At 47.0% G+C, this 22,628-nt stretch overlaps 1 protein-coding gene across 1 annotated transcript; it reads left to right on the top strand.

Moving 5' to 3' along the window:
- The first annotated feature begins 1,557 nt into the window (after positions 1-1,557).
- Positions 1,558-20,557, top strand: LOC149340247 (acetylcholinesterase-1-like). Its single transcript, XM_089551081.1, has 5 exons — positions 1,558-1,574; positions 7,339-7,406; positions 11,222-12,752; positions 18,516-18,635; positions 20,476-20,557. The coding sequence occupies exons 1-5, from the start codon at positions 1,558-1,560 to the stop codon at positions 20,555-20,557; spliced, it is 1,818 nt and encodes a 605-aa protein (XP_089407207.1).
- The last annotated feature ends 2,071 nt before the right edge of the window (positions 20,558-22,628 follow it).

The following is a 22,628-nucleotide window of genomic DNA, read 5'->3' as shown; positions in this document are numbered from 1 at the left end:
TACATTTATTCCGGGATACATTGACAGCTAGGCGATTTTTTCTAGTCTATTTTTCAAGACCTAAAAGTGTGGATTCAACGGAGTCAAATAATTCTTCGATATTCATTGCTGCCAACAAGACGCTTAGAGTCGTTGGCATATATAGCGAATTGTACAAAAGGGGCAATGTTCATATCGTTTGCAAGCACATTAAACTGATAAAGACATAATCGGTACTCCTTCCTGCTTCTGTTCTTTGGCTGTGTACCGTTGCGCTGAAAAACTATGAGTGTAAATCGAGAATACCAACTAGCCCAAGAACTAACTCTACTGAAGTACATAACCCCGTTTTTCCTCAAGTCAAGACAGAGATTTATATTCAAGATCACAGTAGCACACCGTATTGCTAGAGGATCTCGTGTGCGGACAGGAAAAGATAAAAGATAATGTCGAGACTTACCCAATGCCAAAAGTACGAGACTGCAACCAGTCGTCTCTGATAGCTCTCTGAAACATCGCCCTTGATTATTTTTCGCCGAAAATTGCCCTGCATAGTTTCGGCAACTAATAGACTTTTTTTGTCCCATTTTCCCGCTAGTTGAAGCTAGCAGTGGTGGCAGAAATGTGAGCGTACAATGATCCACAGGCTCAGCGTTTTAATCTCTGCGAGCGCCTGTGTTTGAACGTGGCGCGTTCCGTCTGCAGCGCACGTATGCGATGGTGGTGAAAAGTTGTGCGGTGTGTAGCGCCCTCTAAGGATGGCGCTGAAAAGTGAGCTGGTTCGAATCGAAAGGGCGGCACTGAAGGCGGGAGGTTTGAGAATAGTGCCAGTGAAGCATGCTAGCTAATGCGTATCGTACGCTCGTTTCCATACTTGTCAAGCCACCTGGTTCAATGCAAGAACATGTATCGGACGCCTAGTGACACTTCTAACACTTAAAAACTTTTAAGGAATGAGGAAGAATGACCTCCTTGTGGTACTCACGCTCTTGAGATTCACAGCATAAAGGTTCTTGTACCACCTACTAGGATGGCCTGAAGGATGTATTTGCGAGCGAGAAATTTTGCATGGGAAAATCACACTGAGCTCCAGTTTTCTTTTTGCATGAAAGCGCAACAAACTCATTCTTTTTTTTTTCCTTTTAAACGCTTTCGTCGCGTTAAACAAGCTCCCTTCGTAATAGTAGGCAACTACCTAAAATTCTCTTTCCAATTGGCCGGTTGTACTCATCTAGCTTTTAACTACGCTATTGCGTCATCACTTGCTTTTACTTTTTAATGGTGATTGCTGCTGTAGATGTGAAAAGAGTAATTTTCCTAGTTTTATCTTCCAGACTTATTCGTCTTATGCTGAAACTCAGGCCTGAGGTAGAGGCAGCCACGCCGTGTAAGATTATCCGATTAAGATTATTATAATTAAGATTATTATATAATTAAGATTATATAATTAAGATATATAATTAAGATTATTATAATTAAGATTAAGATTATTATAATTTATAAGTTCCCAAAACTTTTTAACAGCCGAATCCGTGCAGCTTTTTCCGCAGTGTCCTGGAGCATAAAAAAAATACATCAATGCTTAAAGTAATGCTGTAATTAATATTTACTACTAAACTGTTTACAGCAAATTATGCTAATTATGCTTTGATTTTATGCAAAAACCTTGAATGCCTAGGAAAGACGCAGTAATTGCGGTTTCGCCAAGAATATATTGTTTTCAGCCCGGATAGTTTCACGCAAAGAAAACCTACGTGAGCGACCCTCTTGTTTTACTTGATAGAGACAGATATCTTTCACAAACTTTGTGAACTGGGTAGTTTTATTTTATAACTCCATGGGAGGGCTTAGAGGATGTTAATGAGTCATTCTTTCCTTGATCCTGCATAAATTAGAAGGCTGTGAATTGAACAGAAAATGGTAGAGAAACGGGTGGCTCGTTATAACGTAGCACATTGGAAGGAAGCCAACAGGAGGGTGGCTTCACTCTCCAGGTGAGGGTATACGCAGCGCAAATACATTCTAAACATGTTGCACAGCGCCAACATAGCTCAGCGCTATAGCGCAGCCACTAACTGACTACTTTGCGAATAATCCCTGTATATAGCTCGCTCCTGTGCATAAACGCGTGCAATAACTACCATACCATAACTAGCTTACTGGCAACATTGTAAGGAAATTTCCCCGCCGCGGTTGCAAACTGCTCGTGTTTCGGACAATCCTGGACATCAGACTTCAAAGAATCGTCACCCTGAATTGTTTGAAAGTCACTGTTTTGCCGAAATTGTACACACGTATCCCCAGTCATGATAACGACCGCATTTTTGAAAGTATTGGCCATCGTTTCGTGTGCTCTGCCTGCAGTAAGGGCAGCCATGTCCAACACTGACTTCAATAACTTTTCTCTAGAAAGTGCAATGCTTTGGAAATTAATAATAGCAGACGCTGAACAGTCTTTCGTTTTGAATACGCTGAGGGAGGACTTGCTTGGCAAGAAACAGGACTTCCCCAACCAACAGAGAAAAAGCAGTCTAGCATCAGGCAGACGGCAGTTAGCCGATTAGCCCCTGCTTAATCCTCCTGCGATAAACCGGTATTATTTACCTTGTTCCTACCTACGTGAAGCTCACCGTTCGTGTCGCGATGCAAACAAGCGTTACCACAATACAAGGAGGAGCTTCTTCTATCGACGACGGCACGGCTGCTCTTGGCGGGTACGATTTCGGTGAGCTCCTTCTTGTAGGCTTCCCGCGTTGTCTGTCTCGCGGAGAACGAATTACCTATACGGATTATATTTACGGAGTTGAGAACGAAAACTACTCTGCGTGATCCTGTATTTTCATGATCGATGAGCTTCAAAAGTTCTAGGACCATGTGCAGCAGATTTTAAAAACTGACCAAAATCAGCAGTTCCTCAGAGACCCACGCCAACTAGGTGATTCACAGACACTTCAGTGCATTCGCCTTCATGCGCCACTTCAGAACACCAGATGTTAGTGTGAACGACAGTACGGGAGTAGCTAAGGGCAGTCATATTCGAACGCTAAGCAATGGTGGAGGAAAAAAAGCCAGGAGACTAACCAGTGACAACCACTAACAATGCAGATGTGGAACAAGTTCCTAAACGGAAGAGTGATGGCTATGGGCCAGTATCGAGGACTGAAAAAAAAAAAAAAAGGAATCAGAAAGGTAAGTTTCGTGACAAAGCATCATACTTATTGTGCCCGAGGCTTTGAACAACCAACCAACGTGAACAACATGACCTCGGGGAGCAACATGAGCACGGCACCTTGATTCACACACCTTGCGTCGGCGGGAATTTCAGTTTCAATGTATTCATCCAATTTCCAAGGGGTGATAGTGACAGCAGGCACTCTTTGAACTCCTTGAAGGCTTCGATCCCTGGTGCTCTCCATCAGAACGGAACGTCTAGTTTCTTCTGGTTTGTCCGGGGCTGAGAACTTTTCTGAACGCCCTTCACAAGCCACCGATAATAACAGCCCAAACCTAAAAATGGTGGGAAAACTTGCTTATCGACAAGCTCCGGAAATCGTGCGATAGTACGTATCTTCTGTTACTCGAGTCGCCGGCGTCCGCGCTAAGGACGTGGTCCATAAATAAGAACTCCTTGCAGGCTACGCGGTTTTTCTTCGACTTGAAGGTGAGTCCAAATTACTTCGATGCTTCGACAACTGTATCAAGGGTTTTTAGTCAGGCGTCGAAGTTTTCGACGAAAGTGACGACGTCTTTAAGGTAGACATGACGGGCATGTACCTCCAGGTTTGCCAACACTGTGCCCTTAGACAAAAGTGGCATTACTTTGAACTCGAACAAGTAGTAAAGTTGATGACAACAGCATTTTCTTGGTCTCTTCTATTCATTTTATTTTTTTAATAATCACACCTGAGTTAAATCAATGAGAAGTTCTTCGCATAGCGAATTAAGTCAGTCCACAGTTTAATCGAGAGGCTTTTTTCGTCATGCCATTCGATCAGCGATCCTGAACTTAAGCAGAGCAAGGTGCCGTCTCTGTTCGCCACCAGGGCAGCTGGTGCCAGGTGATAACGGCTTGGTGATGACATTGCGCATAATTTTTTTTTCTGATTGATCCTGATTGATTCTGATTAATGCAGTCCTGGCGTCCACTTCCGCTTTACGCTTGGGGCAAACAGGTACGTCCCATTCATCGGTTATTATGCGCAATCAGTGATGGCTTTTTTCCGAAATCTGGCGACGAAGTAAACCATTCCTGGTATTGACGAAGGCACTGGAGCTCACCTTGCCCTTGGCATGACCATGGAGGCTCAGTATTGAACTTGACCTAAATATTTCTCAGATAATTCAGAAAGGCCAAAGACATTCCTTACTTCAGCGGTTTCTGAAAAGAAGGCGACGGTTTTGCCTTTGTTGATGTCCCTGTATTCTGTGCATAAGCTCATTACTTGCTGAAAGCTGTGCTTGACCCCTTTCCAGATGTGCAGCTCCGCGCACTATGCAGCTTTGCCATTCAGTTAATAAATTTGTGTTGGCTTTTTTAACGCCTTGCATGTCGGATGTCATACAGGAATGGATGGGACAGAAAGGACCATTTGCGAGAGAAATGAGAAACAGATTAATGGAAAGGCAGGGAGGTCAACTAGCTAATGCCCCGTTTCCTGCCCTATACGTAGAGGGGGGAGGAGTGGGTGGAATAAACGGAGAGAATGATGAAAGTAAGATCAATGGAAGATCAGAGCACAGTATTAAAGGTGTCTCTGGGGACCATTACTCTATGATAACAAACAACGCTCACTGAAAGCCTTTAGTGTGGAGCTCAAGCTTGTGTACCTTGGGTATTTGAAGAGCTTTTTTTTGTCTTTCTTCTCAAAAAAAGGTTAGGGCCAAGTCCCCACGATTTTGGCTTCCGTTAGAGGGTGACTATCCAATCGGCGGAGCATTGCATCTAGGGACACTCGTTCACGATCAATCCGAGAGTAGCCACAAGTACGTGAGCATTGGGCTCTTCGCAGCCCCATTCCTCACATGCTGGAGAGTTTGCCATTGCGATAAGGTGGGAGTAAGCATCTGCAAATACCACTGCTAGCCACAGGTGACACATATTCGCTGCATGTATGTTGCATGATGGCTTGTCGACCCTCCGAGCATATCGCATGCAGCCACTGTCGTGTTGTGGACATTAACTCGTAGGTGCCTTCCAGTGTCAGCTCTTATCAGTGGAACTGGGGCAAAGAGAGAGGAGAAACCTTCTTGGTCTTCCGGGATGAAAACGATCATTGGTTGGGCGATCACTGGGGTCACTAATGGTTTCTTGGCTCGTCGAAACATGCCAGCCTTCAAAGTCAGGTGAAAATGTCATGCTCAGTAGAAAGCCGATGCAGAGCTTACCGCCGCGGAGACACCTATGCAGCACGACCAACATCACAGAGTACATGTTTTTGCTGTGCGAATTTGTACACCGTACGTAATGGTCATCGCTTCCTCGAGATAACTTGAAGATTACAGATAATCGCATTCCCGGTTACCCACTTCAGCGCCAGTGGCTCTGGTCCTCGTGTCGCACGTTGGTTACAGCTCCATCAGGCATTCGAGTCGTTGAAGGCACGCACTGGTATTCAGTTGCTGGTCGTCGTGGTCGTGGCGTTGCTGAGTTGTGTCATTAGCCTGAAGTTGCGTGGCGTCGCCGTCGAGTTCTTCTGAGTTCTGCGTGCTTAGGAGGGAGGTGGCGTCGGTGAAAGGTATTTGTCATTTAGCCGCAAAACAAACCCGCTCCCAAAAGTTTCTCCTGACTGTGCTGGGAGACCTCGCATGACCCTCACGTGACGCGAAGCGTTAGGCTGACGGCGATGGTGACAAATCCCGCTTGAGGCAGGTGGTCCACTGTGTCCTGCAGTCGTTGTCGTAGGCGTGGTAGCAGCGCGTCGATGGGGAAACAAGGAAGAGCCATCCGTTTATATGGTAGCATGCATGGAAGGATGTGGGCGGCCACGCCGCAGGAAATCGCACAAGACAGCTGTGAAGAAGTCTTCATGCGTCGCATAACCTGGGGCCTGCGCTGCGCACCTACATGTGCAAGGGTGGGCTGGTGGTGTTCGAGGACGGCAGATTAATTTCAGTGAGGGCTTTGGACTCCGCGTCAAGGCACAGGAATGCGTTTTGAGGCAAAGCAATGACCTCTGCTTTTTAGGTTGGAGTCATCGATGCGAAGGGGGCCAAGTGTATTTTGGGATTTTTCGCGGAAGACGTCCGTGAGTGTTGTTATTCCATTCCCAGGTGGCAATTTGAATGTCGACGAAGCTGCTCACGGAAAATCTTACGAAAGACCGTCCACAAGTTATCGCTGCCGGTAGTTATGGCATGTAGAAAGTTAGCTGAGAACGCTTGTAATGGTCTCTCCTGTCATGTTGGTCTCGCGTGTGCGGGTCATCTCAATCTCGGGCGCTTTGTTCATGGATTGAGCCGCAATACTTGGTGGGCTGCGTATAAGACCGGCAAAATGTTTTTTGGTTTGGTTTTTGTGGGGTTTAACGTCCCAAAGCGACTAAGGCTATGAGAGACGCCGTAGTGAAGGGCTCCGGAAATTTCGACCACCTGGGGTTCTTTAACGTGCACTGACATCGCACAGTACACGGGCCTCGAGAATTTCTCCTCCAAAGAAATTCTAGCCGCCGCGGCCGGGATCGAACCCGCGTCTTTTGGGCCAGCAGCCGAGCACCATAGCCACTGAGCCACCGCGGCGGCTACCGGCAAAATGTGGTTATTTAACTTATCATATCAAAAAGTTATTTTTTTCTGAGCCACATCAGGGTCGATGCACCGGACAGGCGTTTAAATTCTCCCATGAAAGCAGTCACTCGCTAATTCGGGTTTTAGATATTTGAGCTCATGCGCAGTTCAGTTCTATTCTGGCGACGTGGGACGCATTCAGATGGAGCTATTGAGTATCTTCATAAGCGTAATTTACAAGTGGTTCTTCCTGCACAGTCATGTGGGTGACTTGAACAGGTAGGAGTATATCGGCTCGATGAAGCTCAGCACGTCTCCTTCGCACTGTAAAGCCCTGCATGGACGTGGTACAAGAACTACGAAAAATATAAAGTGCATGGGATGAATTCAGATGCATCTGCTGACTCTTTACTAGCGCAATGCATTTTCATTGTTCTCGCCCTATATCCGTGCGAGGCATTAAAGCGCAAAGTAAGCGTGAATGAAGTTATTTCATTTACCGAAGTTACGTACACGATCTCACTGCTCGAGTGATTTTTCTGTGTCTCCTCCAACGGAATAACGAATTTTTTGAGGGACTCACGCCCACTGCAGGCTAACCGCTGGTGTTACGGCAGGGTATGTGAGAGTTTAAAGCTTCTGGCTTTCGGCATTTCTTATCTGGCCAAGGCCCAAATTCAGAGTCGCCGCACTGCCGGCAGCGGGTGGCTCGACAGAACGGCGCAATCTTTTCTGCAGTCGAACTGACCAAGCATGGACTGACCAGGGACATGCGTTGTATGGGCGGCTACCAACCACTTTCAACAAATGCCACGTTGCGCTGGCAAAGATCACATACACAGAGTGGAAAGCAAATGAAGGCGCCTGTCCTGTGGTATCTTCTCTGTGTTTTGTTTGTTCGAGCCCACAAATTCCATCATGAAATGATCAAAGTTTCCGAAGCAAACTCCTTATTAAACGAACTTAAGGACTCAAAGTAAACGAAGCTTGGCGGCAGTTATCATTGCAAGTGACCGACCATGGCAACCATCGGGTGACAATGACCATGGTCGCTCGCAATGCTCTGTTTAAGCATGGCGCTGACCTTTAAAGATAACGCAGTTAAAACGTCGCGAGTAGTCCCTAACGCTGTATGCGTAAATTCATCAGAGCTTGTTCGTCTCCTGCACATGCAGTCTAGTCCACATCCACAAAACATGACCAGTATAATAGCACGTCCCGTACGGCATAACCAGAAACTTATAAGGCCGCTTGGCGGATGTGGTAAACAAAGACCAGTCCTTAAAAAGTTTGGTTTATGGTTTGGTTTATAGGGGCTTAACATTCCAAAGCGACTCAGGCTATGAGGGACGGCGTAGTGAAGGGCTTAGGAAATTTCGACCACTTGGGGTTCTTTAACGAGCACTGCCATCGCACAGTACATGGGTCAATTTCACCTCCATCGAAATTCGACCACCGCGGCCGGGATCGAACCCGCGTATTTCCGGTCAGCAGCCGAGCGCCATAAACACTGAGCCACCGCGGCGGCCCAGTCGTTAAGAAGTAAGAAGTAAACGTAACAAAACGCGACCACAATATCAAGCGTCATTGATGGCAGCCTCCTCAAAAGATCTTGTTATGAACTGTTTAATTGTTGATATGCATAATAAAACTTTGCTCCTACACTTTTCTAATATATTTTCTTGTTTACAGTACTACAGGTCTTTCTTCTCCTTGCCCTATTCTTGAGAAATTAGCAGCTATTTCTGCTGTAGCAACAACAGGTGTTCAGCTCCTCACCCGAAGATCATCGCTGGGTCGCTACTGCTTTATAGGAATAAGCATTGTTCATGCCAGTGCGGTTACTCGGGCTAATGGGAAGCCCGTGTGAACATTACTCGCGCAACAAACACACGCGGACGTAGAAGAGAATACAAGTGAAACAGAGGTGCTTGTGCACTTTTGTATTCTTTTAGCCACTTCCGCGTGTGTTTGTTCACATTGTTCATGCGGCTTCTTCTCGTTAAGATCAGTTAGTTTCTCACGAAAGCATTGATATCAGTAAGATAGATAGTCAAGTCAGCAGACTCTGAGTGACCGTGACAGTGACCGCTAAAACATCGAGCCTCGCCAGAGGAGCGGCGAAGGCCGGTACACGCTCTTGGCCGATAATACTGGGAGCTAAAAGAGAAAAAGGAAAAAAAAAACGTTTTCGCGCGTGCTCTTAAGTATGTTATTTTGTAATTTTGTTTTTAATACGAAGGAGAGAGAGAGAGAAAGAGAGAACACTTTCACTGGCTACCCTGAGATTCAGGTCATGTATACTGAGAAGGAGACGCACTGAGCCAATCTCAAGGGTAGCGCGCGTATATATAGGAACTAACCTAGATAGCTCTTCGCTTTTTTTTTTTTTTCGGCCAGCCGCGTGGCCGGGCGACCGCACTGGCGGCCCATAGGTATGCGCGCGTCGTCCTTGAACGGGCCTCGAGGGACGCTCTTTTCTCTCAGAGGGACCACAGGTGAGCCATAGTGCCCACTCGTCCTCATTAGCGTCGTCGTCATGATCACCATGACCGCGATCATCTTCCATGTTAGGTTCACTACAGGATAAACGCCAATATCGATGACCTGCAGGTGATCTGGTTTCCATGAGCCGTAGGAGCTACGGTGTTCGAGCAGAATTGCAGAGCTCGTCACTTCATCTGACGCTCTGTCATTGCTGACTACGCTTTCATTTGTTTGGCGTTCACTTTGACATTTGGTGTTTGGTTTCCACTCGATCATTTTTTGCAACTGCATATCCTGCCCATTTCCTAGTCCTATTTTCCCTCAATATATCCTCAACTCGAGCCAGCTCTATAACCTGCGATGCCTCTTATAACTGGCGCGTTGGCACATCTCATAAAGGACGTTAAAGTCGATTTCCCACAACTTCCATTTGCTGCTAAGAGCAAGTTTTGGCGGTCTCCAGACCATGCTGACTGCTTTTCTATCACTTTTAAACGCATTTTTGCACCGGGGTTTCAGTGAATTTATCTATATTTCCTGCTCTTTCAAGAGCAACTTTTGACGTCATTCGTGACCTCAATAGTTTAGTTCTGATTGGAGATTTTGCTGAAGTCGCCAGGAGCTCCGCGATACTTTTTAAGGCCCGTTCGGCTAATAGAGGACGCAACTCGTTGAAGAAGAAGATACTGAGGTGTAGTCAGCACATGTAATGCTCGCTAATCAAGTACATTCATACTTCGCCATGATGTGTCGGTATATTCACTGTTTTTTTACAGCATGCTTGCGATGTGGTCTTTCCTTTCTTTCAAAAGAAACCAGCCAACGGTGGAATTATTTTTAAAGGAACAGTAGCGAAAAACACACTCTGGCTTATATCGGTAGGGCACCGCGTTGTAATAAAAAAGAGACCCCTTACCGAGAACGGAGCCTTTTCAGCTACAAAAGACCAAAACCATAATACAGGTGTTTCAGAGTCGGCCGATTTCACACGTGAAATCGGCCGATGATGGAACCACGTGAAATGCGTGCGTCGGCATCCATTTTGACTCGGATCTCAGAGGCTGCGCTACACAGCCGTTCACTTCAAAATGCAGGCAATCACTCCTTTTCGGTAAAGAAGTCACGAGTTTGAATAGACTGGCGGGTCTAAATCCGTTTTTGGCGGCGATAAATGCGTTTTTTTTTTTTGCCAGCCGGGCAAACTTCAATATAGTCAGAAAGAGCCAGACGACCAATTTTTACTGAGAACAATCATTGAATAAAATTTTTCTGAGTGCATCTTTACTTTATAAAAGAGGAAATGCGTCCCTGGCAAAACGTACGGCACATTAGATAACAATAGATTGAAAAAAAGAAACAGGCGGACAGGAATGCTTCGGAAGTTCTTATTGTGTACAGATCACATGAACCCGTTGAAACTTAGGAAAGGTTTGTAAAATACGCTAATATGCAATATGAAACTGCTGCACATGGTTTACAGCTCTGCGCAAAAAAGCGAGCATACATAAGCTTTATTTGGAAGTGTACTGAAGTTTCGAATGAATGAATGAATGAATGAATGAATGAATGAATGAATGAATGAATGAATGAATGAATGAATGAATGAATGAATGAATGAATGAATGAATGAATGAATGAATTTTTTTAATCAATTTGAAAGATTGGCAGAGAATTACGCCGGCGTTTTACACCATTCAGTTGTTAAATTAATGTTAAAAAACATGAGCGGTAATTATGCCCTCAATTTAGCAACACAAGCAGGCAGGTAGATAGAAAACACCCGCTTAGTTATACATGCGCGGACATACGAAGGTCTAAAGATACGCGTCACTTATATGGAATATTTCAAGGGCTATATAATCGAAACGAACGCTTGCAAGGAAGGATGTAAGAAAAATAGGTGCTACTGAATCAAAAAATGACTCATATGTGTTTCAAATCTAAACGAACGCTTGCAAAGAAGGATACAAGAAAAATAGGTGCAAGGAATCAAAGAATGACACTAAGAAATATATTTGTGCTTCCATTTCAGATTTTCTCGTCGCCATGGGCAAGGTTGCTGTATTGCTACTTCTGTATCCGGTCTTCTCTTCTTGTGTGCGTCAAGAACAGCCATCTGAAGACGTGCTGGCCTACACGAAGTCGGGCATCCTGCGTGGAAGCACACAGATGGTCATGGGTAGACCTATCGACACCTTCTTCGGAATACCGTTCGCCGAGCCCCCCGTGGGAGAGCTGCGTTTTAAAAAGCCTGTCCCTGTAAAACCATGGAACGGAGTCCGGAACGCGACCCAGCTTCCGCCACCGTGCCTACAGTCGGAACTACCTTTTCCGGTATCTTGGGCCGAAAGCAAGCGGCCAGCGTCCGAGGACTGCCTCTACGTGAACGTGTGGACACCACCCTGCTCTCAGGAGGATTGTAACTGCTCTCTGAAGAACATTATGATAAACATCTACGGAGGCGGATACAGTGTGGGTTCCAGCGACTGGGACGTCTACGATGGCGCTGTCATTGCATCCCGCGGTGACCTGGTCTACGCGAGCATGAACTACAGGGTTGGCGCGTTCGGCTTCTTCAACGGGAAGGTGCCCGATGCTCCAGGTAACCAGGGGCTTCACGACACTCTCCTCGCCGTCAAGTGGATCAAGGAGAACGCCATGGCATTCGGCGGAGACCCCGACAAGATTACGCTCTTCGGCGAGAGCGCCGGTGCGGTGTCCGTGGGCTACTTCCTCGTGTCGCCACTCGCCAGAGGCATCGCAAGCAGAGTTATCATGCAGAGCGGCAGTCCGTACTGGAGAATCGGTGACAACACCGACAGCGGACCCCAGAAGATAGTGGACATAGCGAAGCAAGTCGGCTGCACCGAACCAACGTGGAACTTCCAGCAGGACTATAAGGTTATCTTGCAATGCTTACGAAACAACGTTTCCGGAGAGGCGATTTTGGAAGTTGTTCAACAAATCTATGGCAAGAAGCACACAACCATGTTCTTTCCCAGCTACGGCGATGAATTTCTGCCCCAGGACCCCGTCAAAAACTTCGAGAGCGGTGATTTTGACAGCATCACGCCAGTGCTGGTGGGCACCAACAGGGACGAGGGCTCCATCTTTCTCAGCACCACACTCCCTGAGATATTCCCGCACGGTGGAGTCGCAGAGATGTCGAAGGATGAAGCCAGCTTCTACCTCATCTTCATGTTTCAGCACCTCATGGGCAAGGCACCAACGGAAGTGAGGGGTTTTTATTTTAACCACCTGCAAAACCCGAACACATCGGTAGTGTTGACAACGGCGTCGGACGCCGTCGGTGACTATGCTTTCACCTGCCCCGTGAACTACTTCGCCAAGGCCGTGTCTCGCAGGGGTGGAGATGTTTTCCACTACTACTTCACGTTCCGCTCCGCTCGCAGTACCATGGGGCAGTGGATGGGCGTAGCCCATTTCGAGGAGTTCCCATTTGTTGTGGGCCTGCCGTTCTGGTGCGACTACCACTACCCCAGTGAAGAAATCAACTTCAGCAAGCAGGTGATGGACATCTGGATAACGTTCGCCAAAAACGGGTGAGCCATAGAATGATGTATTTCGACTTTGCACCACGATGACACATTTAGTGGACCTTCAAAGAATATCCATTCACCCCGATTTCGATTCGGGTTTGGAAGCTACATTGTTTATTTAGGTTATTAGATATTCTTTTCTGAGAGTAACTTCATGCTAGATGTTCCAGCAGGTCCTCGATACCCCCATAAGCTCATGAAAGGACTTCTGCCTTTTTATTTAATTCAGTGACAGCCCAGCGGAATGTACTAAACAGAAGAAAATGATAGGAACGAAAGGCTGTTACGGTAATATGACGCATAAGTATTGCAGATGAACTGCTATTAAAGAAGAGAGTTTGCCTCTGGCCTTCATAGCCACGCCTTCCGACATGAGACTGGCCCGCATCGAAAATCAAGGCTTCCACACCTACTTCCTCACCAATAACAGCTCAAAAACATACTAAAATAGGGGAACGCACAGTGAAGTGTCGTTGACAACGACAAGCACGCTCTTTCCTTTGTTCTGCCCTTGCCAACAGTGTGAGGTGTTGAACCTCTTGCAGTCCCGTCTTTAGGATAGGCGCCTCCTTTAGAAACTTCTGTTGCGTTACTGCACGAAACGTCACACTACGGATTTGAACGCGATAGCGTCAGAGGCCTCGTTGTCCAGATAATCCGGTGTCGGCGTTGTTGGCGTCGGCGTTGTGAGCGAAAAATGATGAGCATGTCTCTGGCAGGTGGTGCCCAGACAGAACCTAGGAAGCAGGTTGGCCAGCTAGGTCACGTGAACTTGAGGCGTCATCTCAGCCTTCCGCCAGATAGTGAGCAAATTGCCCACCGTGGCAGGTGGCAGTTAAATTAATGATTGGTCGCTCGGAAAGAGCAACCTGGGCCGCAAAAGCCCACCGCTGAGAGCACCTGCCATCGCAGGGCAGTAGCGCATCACTTAACCGCGCCAGGAGGGTAGGACTCCCAGGGATCTATGAATGTAATGTAGAGAATGGAATTCTGCATATATGGAAATTAACCTATTACGCTATCGTGTCATACCCTTAAGGCGGAGCCTAAGTGCCCCCTCCAATTTTTTTCCCTCTATCTCTGCCTATCACTGCCAGGAGAGAGAGGGAGATAAAAACTTTCATTATAAACAGATGTTGGAGAGGGGCCTAGAGCATGGAACTTTTTCCAGGACCCCATTAGAGTGGAAACTTTAGTTCCTAAATCCTCAGTCTCTACATGCCGGTATTCTCTACGGGCCGGCAAACATCTCTGCCCTTCAGTGAAGAGCTTAGTGCCTCCTTCTCTCTACCCTTCTGTCTCGCTCGGATTGCTACCGGCTCAGGGTGAAGGGACGCATTTTTACCAACAAAGTCCAAATTTTGTGCGCCCCTTGATTTCAAGCACAAGAAAAATTAACCAAAAAACTGCCCTGAAATGTAAGTGAATTTTGCATATTTAAATATGCAATTTTTTTTAATAATATGTAAAAAAAAACGGAGACTTGTGCCGTGTTGGTGAAAATAACCAAACTCAAAGAAACCTGGGAATCGAACTTAAAATTAATACGCGCCAACGGATAACATTCCTATGCGCAACATCGCCCTTCTTTTTTTCTCTTAACATAATAGCGCCCGGTCACGCCTCCTGCGTGACCGAGAACAGTGGGGCACTAATTCTGCATCTCCCTCCTTCTTGCATAATAGCAAGAAAGATGTCCAAGAATCGTCTGCGCAGAAAACTGCTAGCGCCCCAGACGTCCCAACGCTGCAGAGGTCGAGCGTATCGATGGGCTGTGCCTGTGCCGGCGCCAATGGCAACACAAACCGACATGAACCATCCTCTTCCTTTGCACCGTAATTGTTAATAAGCGGCTGATAAACGAAAACTAGACCGCTTTCCCATATTATAGGGTCTTCATTTCGTTAAAAACTTATGGCTAACTTAAAATTATTGTGCGCAGAACTGGGGCCGTATTCTGTAACGATCCATTGCGATTCCATTCCATACGGTCTTTGCCATCGGTCGACGCTCCCACTTGCGTAGGGCGACAGAGAAGACGTCACGCTGGTGGCCACAGAAACACTCCCATGATGCCGCCTGCTTGGATAAACAGGTCTCCAGCCCGCCTCCCACACGCAAAGCAGCGCCTACGAATGACAGAGTTAGACGGCGAGTTTGGCGTTTGGCATGCCTTACGAGATTTATCGCTTCTAACACAATCGCAGCAAAGAAACGGCGTCGTTTGTGCGCTGAATTGGCTGCGTGTGGTTCGTGCGGCTCAACCTGACTGGACAATGCCAGAGGAGACTGGCTAACTGCGGCGCCGCGACCAAGGCGGCTGCGTCTCTTTTTGACTGGCCGTTAGCTTTCCTACATGTTGGTGCTTTGGTCGCATTGACGTCACGGTTAAATGGAAAGAAAAATGGAATGGATAATTACAGGATGTGGTCCCTGATCGATATTTTCTTCTCTTTATGACAGAAAACGGTTCGATGCTATCGAAATTATGAAACGAAGTCTAAGTATTTCGCTTATTTTTTCCGTGCATCTGCCAAAACGTAAAATGGGAGGCGTGAAATGTCGCGACTTCCGTCGACATCTGCACGTTTGCGCGGTTAGCAATTAGAGGCATTACAGGACGTTTAAGTCTGTGTTAGCGCGCGATTTTCTCGTAGCTGCTCTTTGTTCCTTTAAACGCAGCTTAATCTACTACCTTCGAAATTGCCCAGTTTGAGTTTTAGCGAATCGCACTAGCGCGACAAGTCGAAGCGTGCACACCAGCCACGTTCGAGCGATATCAGCGTTCCCTGTCCCAACAGTTCCCGGGCCGCTCAGCGAATATTTTGCAAACTTTCCCCGCGGCAATTGTGGAGCAGGTTGGGCGCTATCTGCGAGCGCTCCACGCGTGCCGTGGCGTCGATGACACGTAGTACCGCGATCACCTGCGACGCCCCATTCCGTTCGTTGCGTCGACGCCTTCCCGTCGGTGACGCAAACACGTGTTTCGACAGAGTGCGCACTTGTTGGGACACATAGACGCATGGGTGGTCTCGATTCTCGGTTTCCGACTTTTTCCGTCTGTTCCGGGACGATAACTGTCGTGATGTGGATATTGCGCAGTGTTTTTTTTTATTTTTTTTACGGAGACAGCGTTAAAGCGGACGTAAGGAAGTAAAGCCCCGCACGCTGTAGCACTGATTCAGGAGTGGTCGAGATGGCTGTGACGTCGCACGTCAAGTTGGGGATTAAAATCGAGTAAATAAAACGAGAGTTAAATTGTGTCTGTGAGGTAGTCGCGCGACCGAAATGTCCTTACAGTACATAAGGATGCGAAGTAAAGTTGTTACCCTGAAAAGAAAGTTAGGATAATTAGTTGGGAATCCAACCCAAGACCCCTTGTTGCCCGTGAAACGCGCTACCCCTACGCCCCTGAAGCAAGTTAGTATTGATTAAAGGGAGACATTGGGTGTCTTGTGGCGTATCACGTGGTTTAGTATGCATCCTGTGTGTGTGTGTGTGTGAGTGTGCGCGTGTGCGCGTGAGCGCGCGCGCGCGCGTGTGTGTGTGTGTGTGTGTGTGTGTGTGTGTGTGTGTGTGTGTGTGTGTGTGTGTGTGTGTGTGTGTGAGCGCGCGCGCGCGCGTGTGTGTGTGTGTGTGTGTGTGTGTGTGTGTGTGTGTGTGCGTGTGTGTGTGTGTGTGTGTGTGTGCGTGTGCGTGTGCGTGTGCGTGTGCGTGTGCGTGTGCGTGTGTGTGTGTGTGTGTGTGTGTGTGTGCGTGTGCGTGTGCGTGTGCGTGTGTGTGTGTGTGTGTGTGTGTGTGTGTGTGTGTGTGTGTGTGTGTGTGTGCGCGCGTGCGCGCGCGCGCGCGTGTGTGCGCGCGCGCGTGTGTGTGTGTGTGTGTGTGTGTGTGTGTGTGTGTGTGTGTGTGTGTGTAATTCGAATGAGGTACTAATTAAGGAAAAAAGTAGCAAATAACCATCAACGTTGTCGTGTCATACTCTTAAGTGCCCCTTCAGCTTTTCACGTCTACGGCGGTGATGATACGAGATAGAGGAAAGACATGACTTCTGCTGAAAGTGTCAACGGATTTTTACGCGTGCGCTCGTTATCGTTTTCATTTTCGCAATCAACAAATAGGTGTACTTTTTGTTCCGTCACAGGTCCACGAACAGATTGAACTAGGCATGAGGATAACATAGCAGTATGAACCCTAATAGTACGTTACCAAGCGACGGATGTTACACACATCCAGCGATGAAGTTTGCCCTGTCGTCTGCAGGGCCGTGAGAGCCTGGTGAGAGGAGCACGCATTTTTCATACAGAACTGTAGTAGGTTAACTAGAAGTTTTGCCGCTGCACTAACCCGTAGCACTCGCAATGCTTTTCCACGACATCTGTCGGCGTGTATAGGCATGAGCTTCCGCGATCTGCCGAAGCCACGTGCGTCAACTAACTGGGTTGCGTCGATAGTATGATAGTACTCACGCAAGGAATGGTATCGGTCACACGCGCGCCTTTACTATCTCAGACTGTGATCTCGCGTCTGTCGCGGCCCAAGCGGCTGACGGGAGCAGTTTTTAGGCGCATATTGGAAAAATTGTAGCGCTGCCTGGACACTTTCCGAATAGCGCCGCTAGTGGAAAAGGCAAAGAAATGGAAGTGGTAAAGAAACGCTCAGCAAAACTGGTAATGTTCCTCGTGTCCGTTTGTTTGAAATCTAGTTTTTGCCGAGCATCAGAACGCAGAATTCCAAGCAATTGTTACTTACGCAGTCCATAATACTGGTCGTTGTTGAAGTTACAAAGATGATGATGACGATGAATTTTTATGGCGTGAGGGCATCCGTGGCCAAAGAGCGCCATAGCACAAGGTGTTTTTGTCTTCTCAAGGTGGGATCAGAGACTCATTTCCCAAGCATTTCACCCTAAAGAAGCCGAGCACTAGGCAGGGGAAAGCTTGTACCCATTGTATCACTGGTAGGTACCCGACGGCACAGGGTATCGAACTCCGCTCCTAAGTTACAAAAAAATGTCAAAGCAGATTTTTGGGCACCCATGGCCATTCGTCTGGGTACGTTATTCTCGCCCAAGCATCAGTACATAGAATAATGAGCGACAGTTTTCGCATTGCAGAGGGTCAGACTTTGTTTCTACCCATGATTGAAAGGAAGTCAGAGACAAAATACGCAGTTTTAAACTCCTCAAAATGAGTTTTTCTCGGTCTGAAATAGACCTGTTTATGGTCGTGCACTGGCTGCGCTTACACTGCGTCTCTAAGGGTTCCTTAGGTATCCGAGGGACGTGGTGCTGAAAGGTGACGCAATATCCATAATCTCCATCCTGTGCCGCTTCGTTGCTTCTCAGATGTGTGGCAATACGGCTTGTCGCATCACATAAAGTATACACGACCGAGCCAGCCAGGCGTTTCTAAGCAATGGCTATAAACCCAACAACTACTGCGTAATGCCTACCGATTCATGCGACTACGCCGTAACGTTGTTACGTAAGTCTCAGCGTTTCTGAAAGCCACTATGCGATCATGCAACCCATACTGGAAAGCGTTTCCGCTAAGATACGCTTCAATTTTCTTGTTTTTTAATCGTATCTATTTTTTATTAATATTGGAAGTACCTGCCATCTACTGCTTAATCTGACTTTCAAGGGAGCCTCGAAGCAACGTCTTGCTAAAGAGTTCGCATTCGCTTTATAAGAATCAGCGTGCCGGTGTTTCCAATGCTGCACATGACAGCATTCGGCTTTTTTTTTTTTTCCTCTCTATTCTGCAGAAGCCCGCCAAGTGTGAACGGCACGGCGTGGCCCAAGTATTCGGAAGGAGCCCCGTTCTACATGGAGCTGAACCCGAGACACTACCGGATCGGCAAGGGCATCCACGAGCACAGCTGTCGGTACTGGAGAAAGCACATCATCCGCGACGGGCAACAACAAAAATAAAGCTAAAACAGAACGGCCCGCTCACGCGTCTTTATGCTCGTGAAATATAATTAGTGCCTTCCAAACTTTTACTGTGACTCTTTCAAGAATGCTAGTTTTGAAGCACGACTGTCCCACTACAGTGCAACCGATGAAAGCGATATGAGAACCGCTTGGCATAAAAAGGACACACTTAGTACTTGTTTTCTTTTGTTTATGAAACGTGACATATTTCAGAAGTTCAACAAAGCAATTAGCAACTCTGGACATCAAGCAGACAGAGCGATCGGTAATGCGATGGCGTAGATACCAAATATTCTTACGGAATATACTGTTTTTAGCCTCTTACGCTAGAATATAAAAACAGCCTACTTTTCTCCGTATAGGCAGTCTGAGCGCTGTACACTGCACAACCGATCATTAGTTGGTGATTCCTCATCGCAGCCCTAGGTATATTTGCATTGCGTAAATGGAAACGTCCCCTTCTTAGCTCAGCCATCAAGTGCTAGCCAGCAATGCAATATTCAACACCAAAAACTAAAACCAATGAAATATTGCATTGCTGGCTAACTCTTGAAGGAGGAGCTGAAGAGGAAGTATTTCCGTTAACGCAATGCAAATCCTTTTTCTCTTTGCAGAAATCAAAGCAACCCCCTTCCCCCTCTTTCCATGCCAATGACGATAGCGTCAAAAGCCAAAAAAAAAGGAAACTGGGCTCTTCATTATTACTAACCTTATTAAAAACGAAAAGGTTAGCCAAAGCGTCAGCTCATGTCCTGTTTGCTTCCCTCAAACCGTTTCGCTGAAAAAGCACCTTATGATTAGCATAATTATTATTGTATTAAGTATAAAATTGCGAACCTGTCGTGCCTTTTTTTTAAGCGATATTTTATCAGCGATAAGACCTATTTCTCAATGTTCTTATGAAAGGATGAGTGCCGAAGATTTTGCAGTGTACAACACTGAACTTGCTCCTCACAGACGAGATTATCTCAGCTCTATACATTATATGAATTAACTAATGCGATCGTTGAGTGCTCCAGATCTGGTCTACATAGCTACAAACCTGGCAAGAGGCATTCTAGCCTAGGCTTTCTAGAAGTATTCAAAGGAGCATAGGCCAAAAACCAATATTTAACACATTTCCTATCAAACAACAAACTGATATGTCTTCATACAATTGCGCACTCCATGGTGGACGCTTGCTCCTGACAACGAAAAACACCATGAATATATATTTGCGCCTCGCTTTTCTTTCTCCATTAAAGAAAAGCGCTACTTTCTTTTCTTATCCTTTTTTTTTCCATAAATATACCTCTGTTTCAGCACGTGTTTTAGCAATCTCAGATCAGTTCACTCAAGTCATTAACTTCAAATGCACCGAACCCCCCCCCCCCCCCCCCCCCCCCTTGTTTATTACCGTCACTTATGCGCAGTACATTATCTTCTTTCCTTTTTCTCCCCTTTGAATGCTTCATCCAAGGACAACTAGGATACTTCACCAAAACGCCTCGTTTCCTTGACTCTTCCGCCCGAATGTCGGCGCAATATGCCTGCCCAACAAGAGTCATCAAACTGCCGCTACGGGATCGTCTGCAGAAAGAAACGCGGACGGACCTGCCTATATATAGCAGCAAAACAACCTTTCGAGTGCACTTACGGCGCGAAGGTGGCATGCGAGGCACAAATGCGCTGCCCTCGCAACTTCACGGTCGCGCTTAAGGAAAAACTGCGCCACCTCTATCGTGTACACTTTGTGCCTCCGCGTTTCCTCTGTCCTCCTCGCTGCTTCACACGCCCACTGCTTCCTTTCAGGAGGAACGCAATGCTCGTTGTGGGGCACAGCCTCGTCTACGAGGCGAGCAAGACAATGCAATCTGACCACTCCTTCTCATAGTCTGCAGAGATGACCATCGCGACAAATCCAAAGCATACACAGGCTCATTAACAATGCATTCACTGCCTGCCAGAAACGTACTATGAGACGGCCTCCAAATTGCGCGCGCACTTTTTGCCCGGATGTTTGTCGGCGTGCGAAAACTTTTTTCCTCTAAGTCTACTTCAGCAGATAGACACGCAAAAAAAGAGATCTCCTTGCCAGCAGAAACAAAAAAAAAGGCCTACTGAAGTCCCAAGGACCTTGGTTGCATGCGGGCTAATTTTTGGCGTTGGTTACGTAGCCGGCAATTCAAGGCCGTCCGCTACGATGCGGTAGTTAATTTATGCAGATCAAAAGTACAAGCGGATACCCCATGACACTGGCTGCTCCAGCTGTCCTTACCTGAGTAGAAGACCGATGCAAGAATTTATGCGCGAGCGCTTGTAACGTGCTAACATCAAACGTGTCTTGAGTTGTATTTTGTGTTTAGCATGAAGATTAATATTTGCCATCCGCGAGTGGCGATGCTCTGAACTAATCGTTTCGAAACCGGTTCGAAAAGTACTTCCAAATGTTCTCTGGGCACTCAAGGTGCTGAAGCCTGCTCTTTGACGCCACCTGCAAGACATATGAGTACGCCAAAGAAACGAGGTTGTGGCGCCCTTCTTTGCGGCATGCATTACTTACACGTGATTTATTTGGAGAGAAAAGTTCTGACTCTTGACAGTGCAGTGTTGTCGTTTAAGCTGCTGCAGTCGTGAGCGAACGAGTGAGTGAGTAGCGAGTGAGCGAGCGAATAAGTAGGGGAAGGAGGGAGACAGTCATCAAGAGAGTCACTGGATGGGGGAGTGAGCGAGTGAGGTGTCCCCATATAAAAGTAGTTTTACCGTCTTCATTTACTTCCACGGAATTAGCATGGTATTGATGCTTCAGTACTGAAACTCGCTCGGTTTTAAATAAATATTTGCTCTCTCCTGTAGACTGCACGCTTTCTTGCTGCCACCTTCGGCAGTGTAAAAAAGGTGAAGAAATAAAAAGCCGACTAGAAAAAGCAAACCTACTGGGCGGAGTACAGAAAAAGAAATAACAAAATGCAATTGCTCGCGCGTCTCGAGGTCTGCTCAGCAAATAAAGCGAAAGAAAAACGTGCCACTTCGTGACCGCAGAGTGTATAGGTGAAAGGCGTTTCGAAATAACAGTACCGCTGACCGCTGCAAAGTTGCTGGGAATGCGCGTAGCCAGAAAACTTGCTTCTTGTCCCGCCTTACTCTGGGTGCAATAGAGAGCGCTTGTCTTTAAGCGCACCGCCAAGGAAACGAGCCGTTAACCCTGCCCTAATTGTCAAGATCTGTTTTTATTTCCTTGGACGACCTCGGCAGCAACGCACCGCCGATTCCATCGAGCCAGTCGATACAGGTGTGCATTCCGATAAAACAACGGCAAGGGCGCTCGGCTGTCTGCTCTTGATAAGCGAGGCGAAGTTGCGTATAGGGGCCCCTATATCTGACTGCTGTCAGACGCGAACGGGGCGTTGCGCTCAAACCTGTACGTCACGCAGCGCGCTGTATAGGCTGATATATGCACGACGCTTCGTCACAGGTTCTTCGGATATCGCTCCGTTTCTACCCGCGATCTCTTTGCGAAGGACGATTCGCGCATTTGACGCGAAGATTTCAGAATACTGAAGAAAAGCTTTTTACCGGCACATTCAGCCGCGTCTGCTCGCGAGGTGAATACGTAATGCCTAGACGAAAAAAAGTAGTCTGAAAAGGCTCCGCTGTGTCTCGCTAATATAGCGAATCATAATGAAAACCATGGGACCTGGATAGCTAACGCTAACGCTGGATAGCTAGCGCTGGATAGCTAACGCTGGATAGCTAACGCTGGATAGCTAAAGCTATCCAGGTAGCCTGCTGCACTAACCTGTCTGTTTGCAAAATCGCTTCATGACTGGTCTCCGCCAGTCTGTTGACTAATCACAATATACGCAGATAAGATGCAGTCACAGCGCTGGTCAATGGCGAAGCATTCTTAAGGGCGAGTTCCTTTCTAAATCTAATCGTCCATTAGCTGACGCCAACTCCAAACA

This window comes from Amblyomma mixtum, chromosome 6 (assembly GCF_055824585.1).
Source record: "Amblyomma mixtum isolate Tamu chromosome 6, ASM5582458v1, whole genome shotgun sequence".
NCBI classification, from domain to species: domain Eukaryota; kingdom Metazoa; phylum Arthropoda; class Arachnida; order Ixodida; family Ixodidae; genus Amblyomma; species Amblyomma mixtum.
The sequence above is the reverse complement of the archived record's forward strand: the minus strand, read 5'-3'. Positions and strand labels throughout refer to the sequence as shown.